This window comes from Eptesicus fuscus, chromosome 6 (genome assembly GCF_027574615.1).
Source record: "Eptesicus fuscus isolate TK198812 chromosome 6, DD_ASM_mEF_20220401, whole genome shotgun sequence".
Lineage (NCBI taxonomy): Eukaryota > Metazoa > Chordata > Mammalia > Chiroptera > Vespertilionidae > Eptesicus > Eptesicus fuscus.
This window is the reverse complement of record NC_072478.1, coordinates 77,421,073-77,437,907: the sequence shown is the minus strand read 5'-3', so window position 1 is coordinate 77,437,907 and position 16,835 is coordinate 77,421,073. Positions and strand designations below refer to the sequence as shown.

The 16,835-nt window shown below is 41.7% G+C and overlaps 1 protein-coding gene and 1 non-coding gene across 2 annotated transcripts in view; both read left to right on the top strand.

The window, feature by feature from the left end:
- KLHL3 (kelch like family member 3) overlaps positions 1–16,835 on the top strand; it is a 110,679-nt gene that overhangs the window by 77,097 nt on the left and 16,747 nt on the right. Inside the window, exons 10-12 of the mRNA XM_054717881.1 lie at positions 13,292–13,409; positions 13,770–13,967; positions 15,756–15,857. Of these exons, the coding sequence (XP_054573856.1) occupies positions 13,292–13,409; positions 13,770–13,967; positions 15,756–15,857 (418 nt within the window). The remainder of the gene's footprint in view (positions 1–13,291; positions 13,410–13,769; positions 13,968–15,755; positions 15,858–16,835) is intronic.
- MIR874 (microRNA mir-874) lies at positions 8,306–8,387 on the top strand. Its single transcript, NR_129176.2, has one exon. It is a non-coding gene; the product is annotated as a microRNA mir-874 (primary transcript).

The following is a 16,835-nucleotide window of genomic DNA, read 5'->3' as shown; positions in this document are numbered from 1 at the left end:
TCCATTTTCCTATTAGACTGTATTTTTTTTATCAAGGGGTTTAAGGGCTCTTTTTTTGTTAAAGAGGTTAGGCCTTTGTATATATTAAACATATTTTTTTCTTAGTATGGAGTTTGCCTCTAAACTTATTTATAATGTTTTTTAATCCTCCAAAACAGTTTTTTAAAAAATAAATATATTTTTATTGATTTCAGAGAGGGAGGAAGAGGAAGAGAGAGAGAGAGAGAGAAACATCAATGATAGGAGGGAATCATTGATTGGCTGCCTCCTGCATGTTGGACCGAGCCCGCAACCCAGGCATGTGCCCTTGACTGGAATCGAACCTGGGACCCTTCAGTCCGCAGGCCGATGCTCTATCCACTGAGCCAAACCGGCTAGGGCCAAAACAGTTTTTAAGCAGTCAAATTGATCTAATTTTTACTTTATAGCTTAGGTTTTGTATCATGCTTATGAATGTTTTCTCTACTCTGAGATTAACATGAATATTCCCATGTTTTCTTTAAGTACTTTTATGATTTTTGTTTTATATTTGATGCACTTGATCGATGCGCTTACAGTTTATTTGTGTTAAGGAGTGAGGGTAGGAATACAACTTTCTTTATAGTGCAAATAATGAGCCAGATGCTCCAAGTTATTTTAATTAACCAATCTCCCTCTCTCCCATCGATTTGAATACCACCTTCATTTTGATGTAAATTTCTCAGCTTTGTGTCTTGAGATTATTGATTCTAAGGTGCACTGTTGTTTTACATGGAGGAGGGTTTTTCCATCCTGGGTTTTTAGCAGGCCTTGTTGCGATGTTCCTTGTTTGTGATGTTTCTCTTTGGAAATTGAGGTTCTCATACTTTGTTATCAGTGTAATGGCATCTTTTCCTGGGTAGGGTATTCTGGAGCTAAGGAAATGCTGCAGAGCTGGTCCAGTTTCTTTTAGTGGAGGCCATACCCAGTGACCTCTCCTTTCCTAGACCCACATCTAACTTTTGCCACAATACTCATAAGAAGATGGATTAAAAAAAATCAAAGCCAATTTTGTGTCTGAACCTGGACTAAGCGAGCTGAGCCCCCCCTCCCCACTCCTCACCTTCCCAGACATTGAATCTGTAGTTGAGAAGAGTCTGCCCCTTGTTTCATGAGGCCAGTGTTCCCGCCTGTGGCCTGTGCTCCCCACTGTGAACCATTTATTTTCAGAATGAAAATGTTTAGATTCCTGGGCACATAGCCTTCTGCAAGCAACTTGAACCAGGACTTCTTTGAATCTGTTGAAGGAATTAAAAAAAAAAAAAAAAAAAGCATTGCTGCTCTTTGCTCCATTGTTCCCTGACTTTAATCCGTGAATGATTTAAGGTTAGACTGTTCAACCTGCTTCTCAAACTCTATTCCTGTCACCATTGTTTGAGCTCTTAAATTAATGAGGGGGATCCCCACTGTGGGTTTGAGGAATGGAGTATGTGAGAGAAACTCTCGGATTGTCATTAAATCATTACAATAATCTGCATATCCAGATTAAGTTATTTGCCCAGTTACGTACTAGTAATTGCGGGGCTGGGGGTTGAACCAATATCTGTTCCACTCCAAAATCTGTGTGCTTTTTCTTGTACCAAACTGCCTTCCAGGGACAAGTTTTCAGGTTTTGGTGGCAGATGAAAAGGATTCTTTCTATTCTTTCTCTTTAATTATAAAAATTTCCTTTAATTAAAACATTTAATTAATCTAATTAATAGATGCATTGCCAATACATTTGCTTCTTTTTATTTTTTTCATTTTATTGATTTTTTACAGAGAGGAAGGGAGAGGGATAGAAAGCTAGAAACATCGATGAGAGAGAAACATCTACCAGCTGCCTCCTGCACACCCCCTACCGGGGATGTGCCCGCAACCAAGGTACATGCCCTTGACCAGAACCGAACCCGGGACCCTTCAGTCCGCAGGCCGACACTCTATCCACTGAGCCAAACCGGTTTGGGCCATTTGCTTCTTTTTAAAAATTAAGTCTATTTTTCGAGCAGTTTTAGGTTCACAGCAAGATTAAGGGGAAGGTACAGAGATTTTCCATGCACCTCTGCCCTGATACATGCATATCTTACCCTTATTCTGAACATCCCATATTATTCTCTTTTAAATTCAGATTTATGAGGAATAATAATTTTATGCATGTTTAAAATCACTCTTTTTAAGGGTGCAATTTGATGAATTTTGACAAATGCATACAGTCATGTAATCACCATTCTAATAAAAACATAGAATATTTTAATCACTCCAGAAAGTTTCCTTGTGCTATTTTGTAGTCAAGCCCTTTCTTCCACCCCCAACCCCCTGGCAACTATTTCTGATTTCTGTCCTTGTACTTTTGCTTTTCTAGAATGGCATATGAATGGAATCATGCTGTAGATAGCCTTTTGAACTTGCCTTCTTTCTCTCAGCATAATGCTGTGATATTCATCCATGTTGTTGCATTTATCAAGAGTTCATTCCTTTTTATTGCTAAGTAATATTCCATTATATGGATGTATTATAATTTATTTATCCATTCATCAGTTGATGGACATTTGGGTGTCCAGTTTTTGGCTATTACAAATAAAGCTGCTTTGAACTCATACTTTCAGATTTGTTTATAGATCTTTGTGTGGACATATATTTTAATTTCTCTTGGGAAAATACCCAGGAGTAGGATTGCCCAGGTTGTATGGTAAGTATATGTTTAACTTTATAAGAAATTGCTAAACATTTTTTAAAAGATGGCTGTACTATTATGTATTTCCATCAGCAATGGTCGAGAGTTCCAGTTAATTTATAGTTTCCCCACTACTTGTATTATCTATTTTAAAAAATTTTAGCCATTCTAGTAGATATGTAGTGATATCTCACTGTGGTTTTAATTTGAATTTCTTTAATGACTAATGAGATTGAGCATCTTTTCATGTGCTTATTTGCCATCTGTATATCTTCTTTAGTAAAGTCTCTGTTCAGATCTTTCCCCTTTAAAAAATTGGGTTATTCTTATTGATTTGTAAGAATTCTTTATATATTATAGATACAAGTCTTTTATCATATACACTGAGTGGCCAGATTATTATGATCTCTGAACGCATAATAATCTGGCCACTAAGTGTAGATCCTATATCAGTGATGGCGAACCTATGACACACGTGTCAGCACTGACACGCGTAGCCATTTCTGATGACACGCGGCCGCTGAGGCGGCCGCATGCCGAGGATGAAACATTTGCTGCTCCTGAGGATAAAACATTTGCAAAATAATGTTTTTTCCTCAAAGTGACATACTACCCGAGTTATGCTCAGTTTTTTGGCGAAGTTTGACACACCAAGCTCAAAAGGTTGCCCATCACTGTCCTATATAATAAAAGGCTAATATGCAAATTGTCCCCTCGACCAGAAGGCAGGCCGGCCAACTGCCCATGTCCCCTCCCCCTGGTCAGGCTGGCTGGACCCCACCCATGCACGAATTCATGCACTGGGCTTCATATATATATATATATATATACTGAGTGGCCAGACTATTATGCGTTCAGAGATCATAATAATCTGGCTACTCTGTGTGTGTGTGTGTGTGTGTGTGTGTGTGTGTATTGCAAATATATGTCTTGTCTTTTCATTTTCTTAGAGTATCTTTGGGAGAGCTGAAGTTTATAATTTTATGAAGTTTTTTATGTTATAATTTATGTATTTTGTGTTCTATCTAAAAAAATCTTTGTGTAATCTAAGATCACAATGATTTTCTTCTATACTTTCTTCTAGAAATTTCAAAGTTTTAGGTTTTACATTTAGGTCTATGATCTATTTTGAGATAAAAAAATGGTATGTGAAGGGGTCAAGGTTCATTTATTTTGCATTTGAATGTCCAGTTTTCTCCCATAGCATTTACTGGAAACTTTCTCCTTTCTCCACTGAATTACATTGAAACCTTTATTGTAAATAATTGACAATATATGTGTTGGTATATTTATGTACTCTATTCTGTTCTTTGTATCTGTTTGTCTATCTTTATAGTAATACCATGTTGCCTGAATTACTAACTTTACTGTAAGTCTTGAAATCAGGTAGTGTGAGTCCGCCAATTTTGTTCTTCAATGTTGTTTTGGCTGTTGTAAGTTATTTGCATGCCCATATAAGTTTTAGAATCAGCTTGTCTATTTCTACAGAAAAGCTTGTGGGGACTGGTAGGGATTGTGTTGAATTTTTAGATCAATTGGGGCAATTGATATATTAGCAATACTAAATCTGATTCATGAACACAGTATATAGCTCCATTTGTTCAGGCCTTCTTTAATTTCTTAGCAATGTTTTGTAGTTTTTAGTGTATAGGTCTTGCTAGGTTTAACCCTAGGTATTTCATAGTTTTTTGATGCTGTAAAGATTTTCTTTTAAAATTCAAATTTCTGATAGTTTATTGTTAATATGTAGAAATATAATTGGCGAGAAACCTTATTTAATGGAGAAAGAGAGGTCAGCTTGATGATGGCATCGTTCTTTTCTGGAAAATGTGCAGAAGGTGACTGAGGGCCTCAGGCTGACACTTCAGGGAGGTATTTAGGGTTCCCCTCTAGGGTGTTAGCTTCTCCACTAAACTGGCTCCATGATTTCAGGCATTCTTCATCTGTGTCCTTGGCACAGAGCCTGTATGTGGCACAGACTAGGTGAGTGGAAAAGTTTTCATGAATGAGAGAGATTTTTAAAAAAGAAATAACCTTGTGGAGATTTAATACTGACCATTTCTATTACCCATAGTTGTTTTCCAATGCTTTCAGCATTTATACATGTGGTTTTGCATGATTGTTATCAGGATATGTCCTACATCAATATCCTGTTTTGATCACTAATGTAGATTGACCCTAGAACATTTAGTTCAGCCCACAAGTCCAATATTGAATTAATCCAGTTGTCGTTCTAGAGAGTTAGATGTTGTAAACCACTTAGATTAAAAAAACAACACTGGTATTAAACCATAAACTATCATGCATGCATTAACTCATTAATTTATTAATCCACTCATCCAACACACTTCCATACTAATTGCCAGCCACTGGGTTAGGTATTAGAGCCACAAAGACTAATATGAGCCGGTCCCTTCCCCAAGGTGCTTCATACTAGGTGGAGAGGCATTAGATGTTACTCTGTAAGTACCACATGGAGGTATGGGCAAGACACTTTATGAACACGGAAAGGGGTAAGGGGCTGGGGAAAGCTTTCTGCAGGAGCTGAGCCCTGAGCTGTCTCCAAGGTCAAATGCAAGTTGTCCATGGGAGTGAACATCCAGAAACTGGTTTAGATGACTGCAGGAGAGAACTGGCTCATACCATCTGTTGGCCCTTAGAGTAATTTGTACTGTGCTTCCCTGGGTCATTGTCACTATCACCAAAGGCATTAATGATGATATAAGCAGGATTGTCTAAATCCAGCTTCCTTGTATTTTAGACAAAGCACTTTATATACATTATCTTGCCTTTAAAATTTTTTTTAAATATTTAATATATTTTTATTGATTTCAGAGGGGAAGGAAGAGGGTGACAGATAGAAACATCAATGATGAGAAAGAATAATTGATCAGCTGCCTCCTACACATCTCCTACTGGGGATCAAGCCCACAGCCTGGGCATGTGCCCTTGACCGGAATTGAACCCAGGACCCTTCAGTCCGAAGGCCGATGCTCTACCCACTGAGCCAAACCAGCTAGGGCTACATTATCTTATCTTGATAACAACTTTGGAAGTTCTAATGTTGGAGAAAAGCGAGATTCAGTGAGATTGGATGGTTTGCCCAGCTAAGTGGCAGCATGAGGGCTTGGATCTAGGTCTGGCTGACTCAAAGCTTATGCTTTTGAGCCCAGTGATGATAATAGCAGATCCCAGTTGCTGAGCACTTAGCATGTGCCAAGCATTGGGCTAAGTGATTTACATTTATTATCTCATAGGATTTTCAAAATTGTAATTACCTTCATTTACACATGAGGAAATTGGATCTTGGGTTATGTCACCTATTCATTATGTTTTAGTTACCAATTTCTGCATCACAAATTACCCTAACCTTGGTGGCTTAACACAGCAAATGTTTGTTATCTCATAGTTTCTGTGGGCAGGAATCCCAGAGTGGCTTAGCTGGGTTTGTCCTGGACAAAGGCCTCTTATAAAGGTGCAGTGAGCTATTGGTTAGCGCTGCAGTTACCTACAGGCTTGTTTGGGGAGGATCTGGCTCTAAGCTCACTCTTGTGGTTGCTTTTAGGCCTTAGTTCCTCACCCTGTGGCCTCTCAATAAGCTGCTTGCATGACCTATTGACATGGTAGCTGGCTTCCCCCATAGGAAGTAATTCTACTACAGGAAGAGGTTGAGAGAGCACGCCTGAGACAGCAGCTGTAGTCTTTTTGTAACCTACTCTCAAAGGGATGTCCCATCACTTCTGCTGTATTTTATTTGCTAGATATGAGTCACTAAGTCTAGCTCACACATGGGGAGGGGAATTAAGTTATATGTCTTGAATGGAGGAGTATCAAAGAATTTGTGATGTATCTTTAAAGCACAGCTGGTAAATAGCTGAGCTGAGATTTAAGCTAAGGATGACAGACTACAGACCTTGTGCTTTTTAACTGTACTATTATATTACCTCCAAATTTCACAAAAGCATTTTAGCTGGATGCTGTGTGGAAAGAAACCCAATTCCTGTCCTCTGGGAACTTAATTTTAAGAGGTCCCTCTGAGAGAGTAAGATAGAAATATATAAGTAGCCAAATAAGTGGAGAAAGAAGAGGAGTTAGGAGATAATTGGGCTAGTTGGCAGAACAGCCACAGGAATTCCAAGGGCAGCCTAGGTTGGGCTTTCCTGAATTCAGTCCAGATATGTTTGCTGACAGAGCTGACTGAGAAACAAGGTGGTGGAGAGAGATTGCATTGTTCTCAGCAATTCTCAGCAGTGAACCTGTTTGCCAGCCAAACCCTCTCCCTTAAAGAAGAAGGATTCTGCCTTGAGATAGCGGCAGAGGCTAATAAGGATGTTTTTTTCTGAACCATAAATGCCCCATCATACTGACACATTCACACCTAACAGCTAATGGCATCATCTGGGCTCCCACACGTTCACTGCCCAGCATTTTCCCTGAGGCTAGGTTGCTATGGACAACCAGAGGCTGTCTCCCAGCTGCTTGAAACACTCCTACTCTGCCTTGTTCCACAGATTGCAGTGGAGAAATGAAGTTCCAGGAAGATGCAAATGTACCCTTTAGAGATGTACTGAGTCTGGCACTTTTCACTGTAATTTCAGTTCAGCTGACATTTCTATTTAAAATGACATCATGCTCTGGCCAGTGTGGCTCAGTTAGAGCATTGTCTGGTACACCGAAAGGCTGTGGGATCAATTCCTGGTCAGGGCACATACTTTTGTGGGTTTGGTCCCTGGGTGGGGCATATATGAGAGACAACCAATTGATGTTTCTCTCTCTCCCTGTCTCTCTCTTTCTCTCTCCCTCCCTTCCTACCCCTTCCTCTCTCTCTCTAAAAAAAAAATAATAATAAAATAAATAAAAATTAATAAACATCCTCTGGTGAGGATTAAAAAACCAAAGAGACACCGAAAAGCCATGTGGGCTGAAAGTGGGTGTGGGCTGTCTTGGTTTCAGTAAATGGCATTGGAAACAAGGCTGTTGGCATGGTGGGTAGGATGACGTCTCACCTGGGCCAGGCCCCTGGGTTGGCCCTGCTCCTCTTCCATATTGACCCTTTAAATGGACTCAGGCCACACCTGGAAAGCACACTGAGGTCTTGAAAAAGCCCTATCATCACCCCCGGAATCAGTGGTGAAGCTCACTCTCCCATTCATAGATCATGTGTCCTTTTTACCATTTATTGGGAGTCTGTTTTTTAGCAATTGCTTTAATAGTAGCGGCAACAGTAATGATTTTGGTGTTGATGTAATAAAGCTGACACTTAGTGTGTGCTATTTACCAAGCACTGTGCTAAGTACTTTATATCATTTAAGCCTTTTGACACTCACAGGAGAGACATTCTATTATCCTGATATTATAGGTAATGAAAGTGAGACTCAGCAAGGGTAAGTGCCTTGCCCATGGTCACACAGCTATTTGGCTATTGGGCTGATATTTGACGCCAGATGTGTCTGACTCCAAAGCCCATTTCCCATCCTCTCTTCCCCACTCTTGTTCTCTCCCATTGCTGGTTCTCTCCCCGACTGTCTCTGCACCTTGGCTGTCAGTCCTTGCCTGGAGCACCTGTTGCTCAGGAACCTGCTGGGACAAGTCTTCTGTCTCCACCTCGACATGCTCCTTCGGATGAATTTTTGGTGTTAGCCCTGCGGCCCCACGCACCAGGGTAAGAGAGAGTCTCATTTCCTGCCCTGGCCCGAGGGACCGACTGGCTGGGCCTGCCTTCTGCCCAGCTCACCGGTCATGGAAGAGAGTTTGGACACACACTCTACTCTTGCCTGATGAAAAAAGTGTGCAGAGCCCAGGTTGTTATGCTCATCTTAGTGGAGTGTTTAATGACTATGGGATTAGGGTTAGGGTCTTGGTCCACAATGTGCTGGAAAGCTCTGCTGTTTACCTAATGCTCCTTTCCCTGACTGGTCTCTGGTAACTAATGGCTCTCAGACACAGAGTCGCTGTCATATCATGAGGAGGGACCAACATACCTTCACTCCCACAGTCTTACTGGTAAAGTCAGAATCATCCATGTGAAAGGGAGCATTTTATATTTATTTAAAAACCAATGTGTTATGCTGGGAGTGAAATGACCTTCCTAAGGAATCAGGTAGTCTTTCAATGGTCTCACTCACTAATCTCCCTAAAGTAAATGGCCATTTGACTTTCCAAAATGAGCTTGTTTTCCTTGGGAATTGTCCAGTAGCCATCTCCCCCCCCCCCCCCCCCCGCGCCCCCCCCCCCCCCCCCCGCAATGCACAGTTGAGTCTGCTTACCCATATTCTGTCAACCAGAACTCTCCATTCACCAAAACTTCTGCAGCCTTCAACACAGTGTCAGCTGAGGGGTGGGGTGGGGTGCCCTGAGAAACGCCCACGTACATTGCAATTCTTGAGCATGATTAAATCATAATTATTAGCCTGGAACCGGTTCTTTAGTTTATTGCGGTTCCCATATGACCACTGGTAGTTCTTAACTCAGGGTTACCTTGAAGGATAAATGTTAAAAGTAGGGATCATTAAATAGGCTGATTTGATTCAGTAATTGCTATTAAAGGCATTACAAATATTTAGTAAATTGGGATTTAGGGGTGTTGGGGAAAGAAACAAACATGTCTGTTGAACTCCTTGGGACTGAGATTTTCTGAAAATGTAAAATGAGGGTTTGCAATTAGAGAATGGTTCAGGGCTCTCTTGCCCTGCTATCTTGTGGTCTTAAATAAGTAGAGGTTTATAGTTACAAGATGTAATGCATATAGACCTTGGTGAGTACTCTTTTTTGTCTAATTGGTTGCTAAGATCAGGTATCTATGGAAACAATCATTCGTTATTATTCCAGACAGGAATTTTTTTCTTTTTATTGTGCACAATTACTTGATGATGAGTGTAGTGTTCCTTGTATGATGGCTTTTTGCAAGAGCTGCCATAGAAACTGGATTTTTTTATACTTAGGAGACAAGCAGAAAGATACTTCTCTCTGCTTTGGGCTACCTCCACATTTTCAGAAACTGATGGCCTATTCCACACAACCTCATAATTACTCTTTCCAGATCATTGTACAAGTTTTGGATGGTTTTATGGGCTCAAAGGCAAGTTTATTTTGAAAACCTTATCCTGTATTATTTTTGTCTTTCTACTCATGTTTGATTGGCACATTGAAATTTTTGTATTTCTATAATTCTGTTTCTATGTACTATGAAAACTCTCAGAGATGGGTGCTGGATTCTCTTCAATGTGAATGTACCACCTGGTACCCCTGGTGGAAGGTGGTTTCTGGGGATGGTCAGCTTTCCTGAAAGCTTTGCCTTTTTAATTTACAGCTTGTATAAAGAATAAAACCTTTCGTCTGATAATTGAGTCAAAAGATGGAAAAAACTCTCTCTTTTTATTTTGTTTTTCTTCAGCGTCCCCAAAATTGTAATCGGGTGCCTAATATGTCTTAACCCAAGAAAATGAATTTCTGGCCTGTGTATTTTCCCCCTTTAACTGTGTATGTCTTTCGTTAAACTCTTTGCATGTGCTATTTGCTACTCATTCATTCTCTATTCTAAATAAATATTTGAGTTCTTGCTTTGACATAGCACCACAAGGCCCTAGGATTATCTTGGTGACTGAGGTGATAAATTTCCTGTCCTGGCAGGACTCACTGTCTAGGAGGGAAGACAAGGTCGCCAGACAGTTAAAGTACAATGATGGGCAGTTTTAATGGAAGAACACAGGGCATGTGTGATCTCAAAGAAGGGACATATAACTCAGATTTGGAGGTCAGAGAGACCCTTTTGGAAGAAGTGACATGTAAACTGAGACCTGGAAGAAGCGTGTGAAAGCAGAGGGATCAGAAGGGGTAGGAATGTTTCAAAGAGTGGGAACAGCATATGTGAGTGTGTTGGGTGCCTGAGGTCACTGGGGGGGAAAACCTTAACACTGGTCTGATTCTCACTGAGCTCCCCAAATTAGATTTCAAAGAAAATCTTTGCAATAATTTGACTTCATTTTAGCTTTACCAACTCAAAACTAGAAGGACAACGCAAGTTCTAGGTATGTTTACGAATGCAGGGCAAGTCATTTGGCCCTGGATGGCTTGGGCATCGTCTGAAGTTTGTGGAGAGGCTTTGTTCATTAACACCCCCTTAAACTGTTCACACATGCCTTTCTAAGAGAATAATTACAGGTGGGAAGCAGTGTAGAATTCAGCTTCCCTCTGAAAAAGGGCTGCTCTTGACACAGAGCATGGGCCCTCTGTGCCTAGGCACAAAGGAAAGTCAAGTGGAGAATGTTTATTTCCAGAAGCAGCTGCAGATCTAAGCCTGAATTGTGTCCTGGGTTCCTTTGGGATGTTCCAGAAGTCAGAACTAAATTCCAAGTTGTTGAACTTCGGTCATCCATTTGGCCCCAGACAGCTGTGGACTAACTCTGATGACCAGTGATGGCCTACACAGGCAGTGGGTGAGCCTGAATCTGGAATCTTGGGGCAAACAGGCTTGATATTTTGAGCAGTGGTTGTCTGCCTCCTCATATTGCTGATAATGTTCACCTGAGGGATGTACTTCTGTGAACTCACACAGATTTTGGTGATACTTCTCTCCCCAAAAATAAATTGTGGAGAAGTAAAGAGCAGTACAATAATTCATAATGGCAAAAATTGTTACTGGCACATCACCAGGAAATCCCTGTGGTTTATGGGTTAAAACAATGGTTATCAAAGTATGAATCTTGGAACAGCAGCAGCATCAATGGGAACTTGTTAGAAATGCAGATTCTCAGTCTTACTCCAGACCTACTGAGTTAGAAACTCTGGGTAGGACCCAGCAATTTGTGTTTTAACAAACCCTCAAGGTGATTCTGATGGACCTTGAAGTTTGAGAACCACTGGAATAAATAAGACAGGCTATAGGTAATGAGAAAATCCTATGACTTATATTGATTAGTTGCTTATGACTTCCACCCCATTCTCTCCTCTTAAGAAAATGTCTTGGAGCCCGGCTAGTGTGGCTCAGTGGTTAAACATCAACCCATGAACTAGTAGGTTATTGGTTTGTTAAGATCAGGGTACCTGCTTGGATTGTGGGCTCGATCCCAGTAGGGGGCGTGCAGGAGGCAATTGATGTTTCTATCTCTCTTACTCTTCTGTAAAATCAATAAAAAATGTGTTTTTTAAAAAAAGATAGTGTCTTGTGAGTGAGAGTGATGTCATTATGAAGACAGTCATGAATATGCACAAATTTATTAAAATATTTAACATATTGTTAACTTCGATACCTTAATTTTTCTTATAACATGTAACAAAAGTCACAACAGGGATACCACAGTTAAGTACTGCAGTTCTATTACTGTGGTCAGAAGAATGGCATTTATTATTTATTTATTTATTTATTTATTTATATTATACCTTACACCAGGGGTGGGGAACCTCTGGCCCAAGGGCTGCATAAGGCCAGAGAAATAAGTTGGTCTGGCCCTACCCAGGCATTAGGGGTGAGTTATTGAAATGCTTGACCAAATATAGCAGGCTGATTTTTAAGTTGATAATTTTGAATGACCCGCAAATGATGTTATAAATATCCAAATGGCTCTTGGCAGAAAACAGGTTCCCCACCCCTGCCCTACACTAAGAAATATGCTTGAATTGCTCTCCAAGAGACACCTATGTGTGTATAACCAGGACAAATACTTCATGCAATAATACCCTTACTATATTTTATGTGCTGTTTATTAAAAGTATGCTTGTTGCAATCCATTAAATTGATCCCATGGCCCACTGTTGAAACATGACTTGCAGTTTGAAAAACATGGATGTGGTGAGCTATCTTTGCATGGACCCTGTCTCTAGAGCAGGAGAGGGATGGGTCTGGCCTCACCTCTGTATCAGGTAGACTTGACTTTTAGTCCCTGTTCTGCCACTCTTAGCTGTGTGACCTTGGGCAATTTAGTTCTCTGAGCTTTACTTTTCTCACCTGTCAATGGAGTTGATAATATCTACCTCACAGAGTTGTGACAAGGGAATGACAACATATTTCATACAATGGCTGGCAGTGGTAGCTACCACCTTACTTTGAAATGGTACTGTTAGCACTGTTTTTCAAATCATCATCAGTTACATACATTTTTGTGCTAACCACCACAAAGCAGTGTTTCACAAATATTTTCCATACTGCAATGAATAAGTACTCTCTGTAGTCTATGCATTCAGAAATATTGTAAAAATAATTTTGTCTTAAAAATGCACCCAAATTCTGCACTCTATTCTAAAATATACTCAAACTTTGATATACATTTTAGAATATTTTGTTTTAATATAAGATTTAGTCTCCCTGCCCCAAATCCTTGAGGGCACTGAAATTGCAGAAGATGCTACTGACCACGTGTACTCTAAACATAGATAGCTCTACCAGTGGCATCTGGGAAACATAGACCTTATGGTTGTGTTTCTGTGGGAAGATGCTTATTAGACTTTTTTGAATAGTCATGCCTGTTGGTGATTAGAGGCAGCATCTTCATATGTGGCTCTGTAAACTGGCATCTCAGGTCACCCATGGACCCTGGGCAGTTAGCATGTGGAAGCACCAGGGATTGGTCACCCATGAATCTGATGTTGGGGAGCCCCAGCTAATGTTCACCTGTCTTTCTGGAGGTCATGATTGTGGTCGGTGGCCAGGCACCTAAGGCGATCCGCAGCGTGGAGTGCTATGATTTCGAGGAGGACCGATGGGACCAGATTGCTGAGCTTCCTTCCAGGAGGTGCAGAGCAGGTGAGCAGCACCACCTCCCTGTGCACAGCTGCCTTCGCTGCGTGCCTCTGCTTGGTGCCTGAGTCCTGCTTTGCTCTTTGTTTCCCCAAACATCTGTGCATTACAGACTCTCTTTCTTTTCCTTCCCGCCTGCCCAGTTTCTAGCTAGCCCTTCTGGGGTCAGTTCTTATGTGTTTAGGGACTTCAGCTAAAATTCAAGTATTTGCTTGAATCAAACAAAATTAGAAAAAGCAAATATGAAAAGAAATCCAATGAGTCCCATAATGACTTCCAAATGTCTAAGGTTGGAGATCATCTTCTGTGGCGAGTTATTCACATGCCTGAGACGATCTTAGTGTGTTTTGGTTTCCCGTGCCTCAGGTGTGGTGTTCATGGCTGGCCACGTGTATGCTGTGGGCGGGTTTAACGGCTCACTGCGTGTGCGGACAGTGGATGTGTATGACGGTGTGAAGGACCAGTGGACGTCCATTGCCAGCATGCAGGAACGCCGGAGCACACTGGGGGCAGCCGTGCTCAATGACCTGCTCTACGCCGTGGGGGGCTTTGATGGCAGTACTGGTAGGTCCTGGACACGGTCCCCACCTGTCCCAGCCTGGGACACACCCTCCATAACCCTGGTTTGCTCAGCCAGTTCTTGGGCCAACCCTTCTGTCCATCCATACTTACTTCCCCAAGAACATACCTGTCCTTTCTCCCAGCTTGGGTGCCAGAGCCAGGTCTGGAACATGTAAAGAACATATAACTGCCCATGTGCTGTCATTTCTAGGGCTCCAGGAAGGACCCCATAGACAGAAGAGGGCCCTTTCTCCTTTCCAGTGACTGGGAACCATTTATTCAGAAGATGAGACTTAGAAAGAGAGCGTGCTTACCTAGAAGGCATCTCAGCACTGTAGTCTGAACCCACTCTTGGACAGTTGAGGGAGCTAAGGTTCAGCCATAGGAAGAGACCTGGCTCAGGACACAGTCTGAAGCCCCACTGAGTCTTTGCAAGTTATGCCACTGCAGGAATGTCCCCTTGCTCCTGGTTGTTATCTAGCTTCAAAGGTAGAATCAGAAACTATTAGTGGACACGGACTTGGAGAAGTTATCTCATTTCTCCTCATGTCTCCAGGTGGAGTCTCTGTAGGCAATATCTCTATTAAAATAAAATGATATCCTTTGGCCCCCAACAATATTTTTCACTTCTCTGAATTTTCATGTGTATCTTTACAAGTTGGTGACCTTTACCAGCCTTCTCTTTGCCTCACTCATGTAACTCCAGGGTTTGTAGTGCTGCCGGGGATGCCCATAGTAACAGGACCTGGGAATAAAGAGAACAAAAGGGTGTAGAACATTGTGTGTGTGTGTTTTTTAGAATTCTTTTAGGATTTTCTTTTGGTTGTAATTAGAAAAACTGAGTAAACTGTGGTTTTAAAAACGAGAGATTTTGTTTTTATTTTTAAAAATTTCTTTATTGATTAAGGTATTACATATGTGTCCTTATCCCCCCATCCCCTCCCCCAGCCCCCCACTCATGCCCTCACCCCCCTGTTGTCTGTGTCCATTGGTTAGGCTTATATGAATGCATACAAGTCTTTTGGTTGATCTCTTCCCCTTACCCCCACCCTCCCCTACCTTCTCCCTGAGGTTTGACAGTCTGATCGATGCTTCTCTGTCTCTGGATCTGTTTTTGTTCATCAGTTTATATTGTTCATTATATTCCATAAATGAATGAGATCATGTGATATTTATGTTTCTCTGACTGGCTTATTTCACTTAGCATAATGCTCTCCAGTTCCATCCATGCTGTGAGATTTTGTTTTGCTCATGAAACAAGAAGTCTAGAGGTTGGCAGTGGCTGACTTGGTCCAGTTGCTCAAAAATATTGTGGCCAAGTTCTCTAAGAGACTCTTGGCCTTATCCTCATGATCACAAGATGGGCATTACAGCCAATATGTTTGTGTTCCAGGTACAAAAAAGCAGGAGGGCTATTTCAGAAATCCCCATCAGACTTCTGGGTAGGTCATATTGATTTGGTTACGCCTAGTTGCAAGGGAGTTTGGGAAGTGTTCAGCTTTTCAGCCTCTAAGGTAGATGAAAAGGGAATAGGAGTGTGGGAATTGGTAGGTGTTGAATGAAGCAGCCTCAGGTATTTATTCCATTCTGTAGATTTAACAATTTAAAAGCAGTTCAGCTATAATCCCTGACCTTGCAGATGTGTTTTGGGCAGGTGCCATGGGCCGCAGAGTGTGGCTGAGGCGGTGCTGAGCCATACAATTAGGTCTGCACTCTTCCCTACCTCAGTTTTCCAGCACAGCAGGGTGAGGCTTGGCACCATAGAAATCTCACAAATCTCTTATCTCCCAGGCCTAGCATCGGTGGAAGCCTACAGCTACAAGACCAACGAGTGGTTCTTCGTGGCCCCAATGAATACACGGCGGAGCAGTGTGGGTGTGGGTGTCGTGGAGGGTAAGGAGCAGCAGTGGGTATGGCCTGGCCTGGCCCTTCCTGGGCCTTCTCTTGGTTCTCTGGTTCTAATCCTTTCACTACTGCTTTGAGTCAGGTACTGGAGTCCTAATTTAACAGACGAGGAAAGGGAGACTCAAAAGTGAAGCTACTGGCCCAAGCAAATAAGCAAATAAACTAGGAGGAGCCTAGAAGGGAAATACCTACTTATCACTTTGGCCACTTGTTAATAGCTCTGTTACATGTTGGGAAGGGGGGAAGGGTGGGGGATTCAGAGTCAATATGTAGAGGGGGTGAGAGTTAGCTCTTTAATTAATTTTGTCCTCATGATGAACATTAACAGAGCCCGAGTGAGGTGGGCACCTCTTCCCAGGTCTGATTAGTCCCTGCAGGGCAGGTTGGTGGTAGAGTCCTGCTGTAGTCAGGAAAGGTGTGTGGGGTGATGTGGGAGGGAGTGGGCAGGTATGGAGCTTAGTTAGACAGCACATTGAAATTTGTAAATGGCTTTCACATCCAATTACTCCCGCCCCCCCCCCCCCCACTCCCAAACCCTTCTGAAGGAGATAGGTAAGATTTAGATTCCCTTCATTCTGGCCAACCGAGTCCCAGAGGGGTAAGTGATTTGCCTCTTGTGAATAAATAGCACAGTGAGTCCTTGAACTCAGGTCTAACTCCTTAACCCAGAGCTCTTTCCACTGTGCTACTCCTGCAGACCATTATAAAATGCTAATGGGGGTTTTACAAATCTGTGTGAATTAAAGCATAGCATATTATTTGGGCTAAAATGTTATACTTTGCAGAACAACACTGGTTTATTAGCTGTCCTGAGGTGGATTGAGCTGTAATATCTGGGCATTCAGATATGTGCATTTTTTCTCTCTCTCACAGGCACACACAAAACCACAGAGTGCTCTGTGGAGAGTGTAATGTGCAGTGAATTAGACATCAATAGAAGGATTCTCTTTTCTCATTGCATTTCTC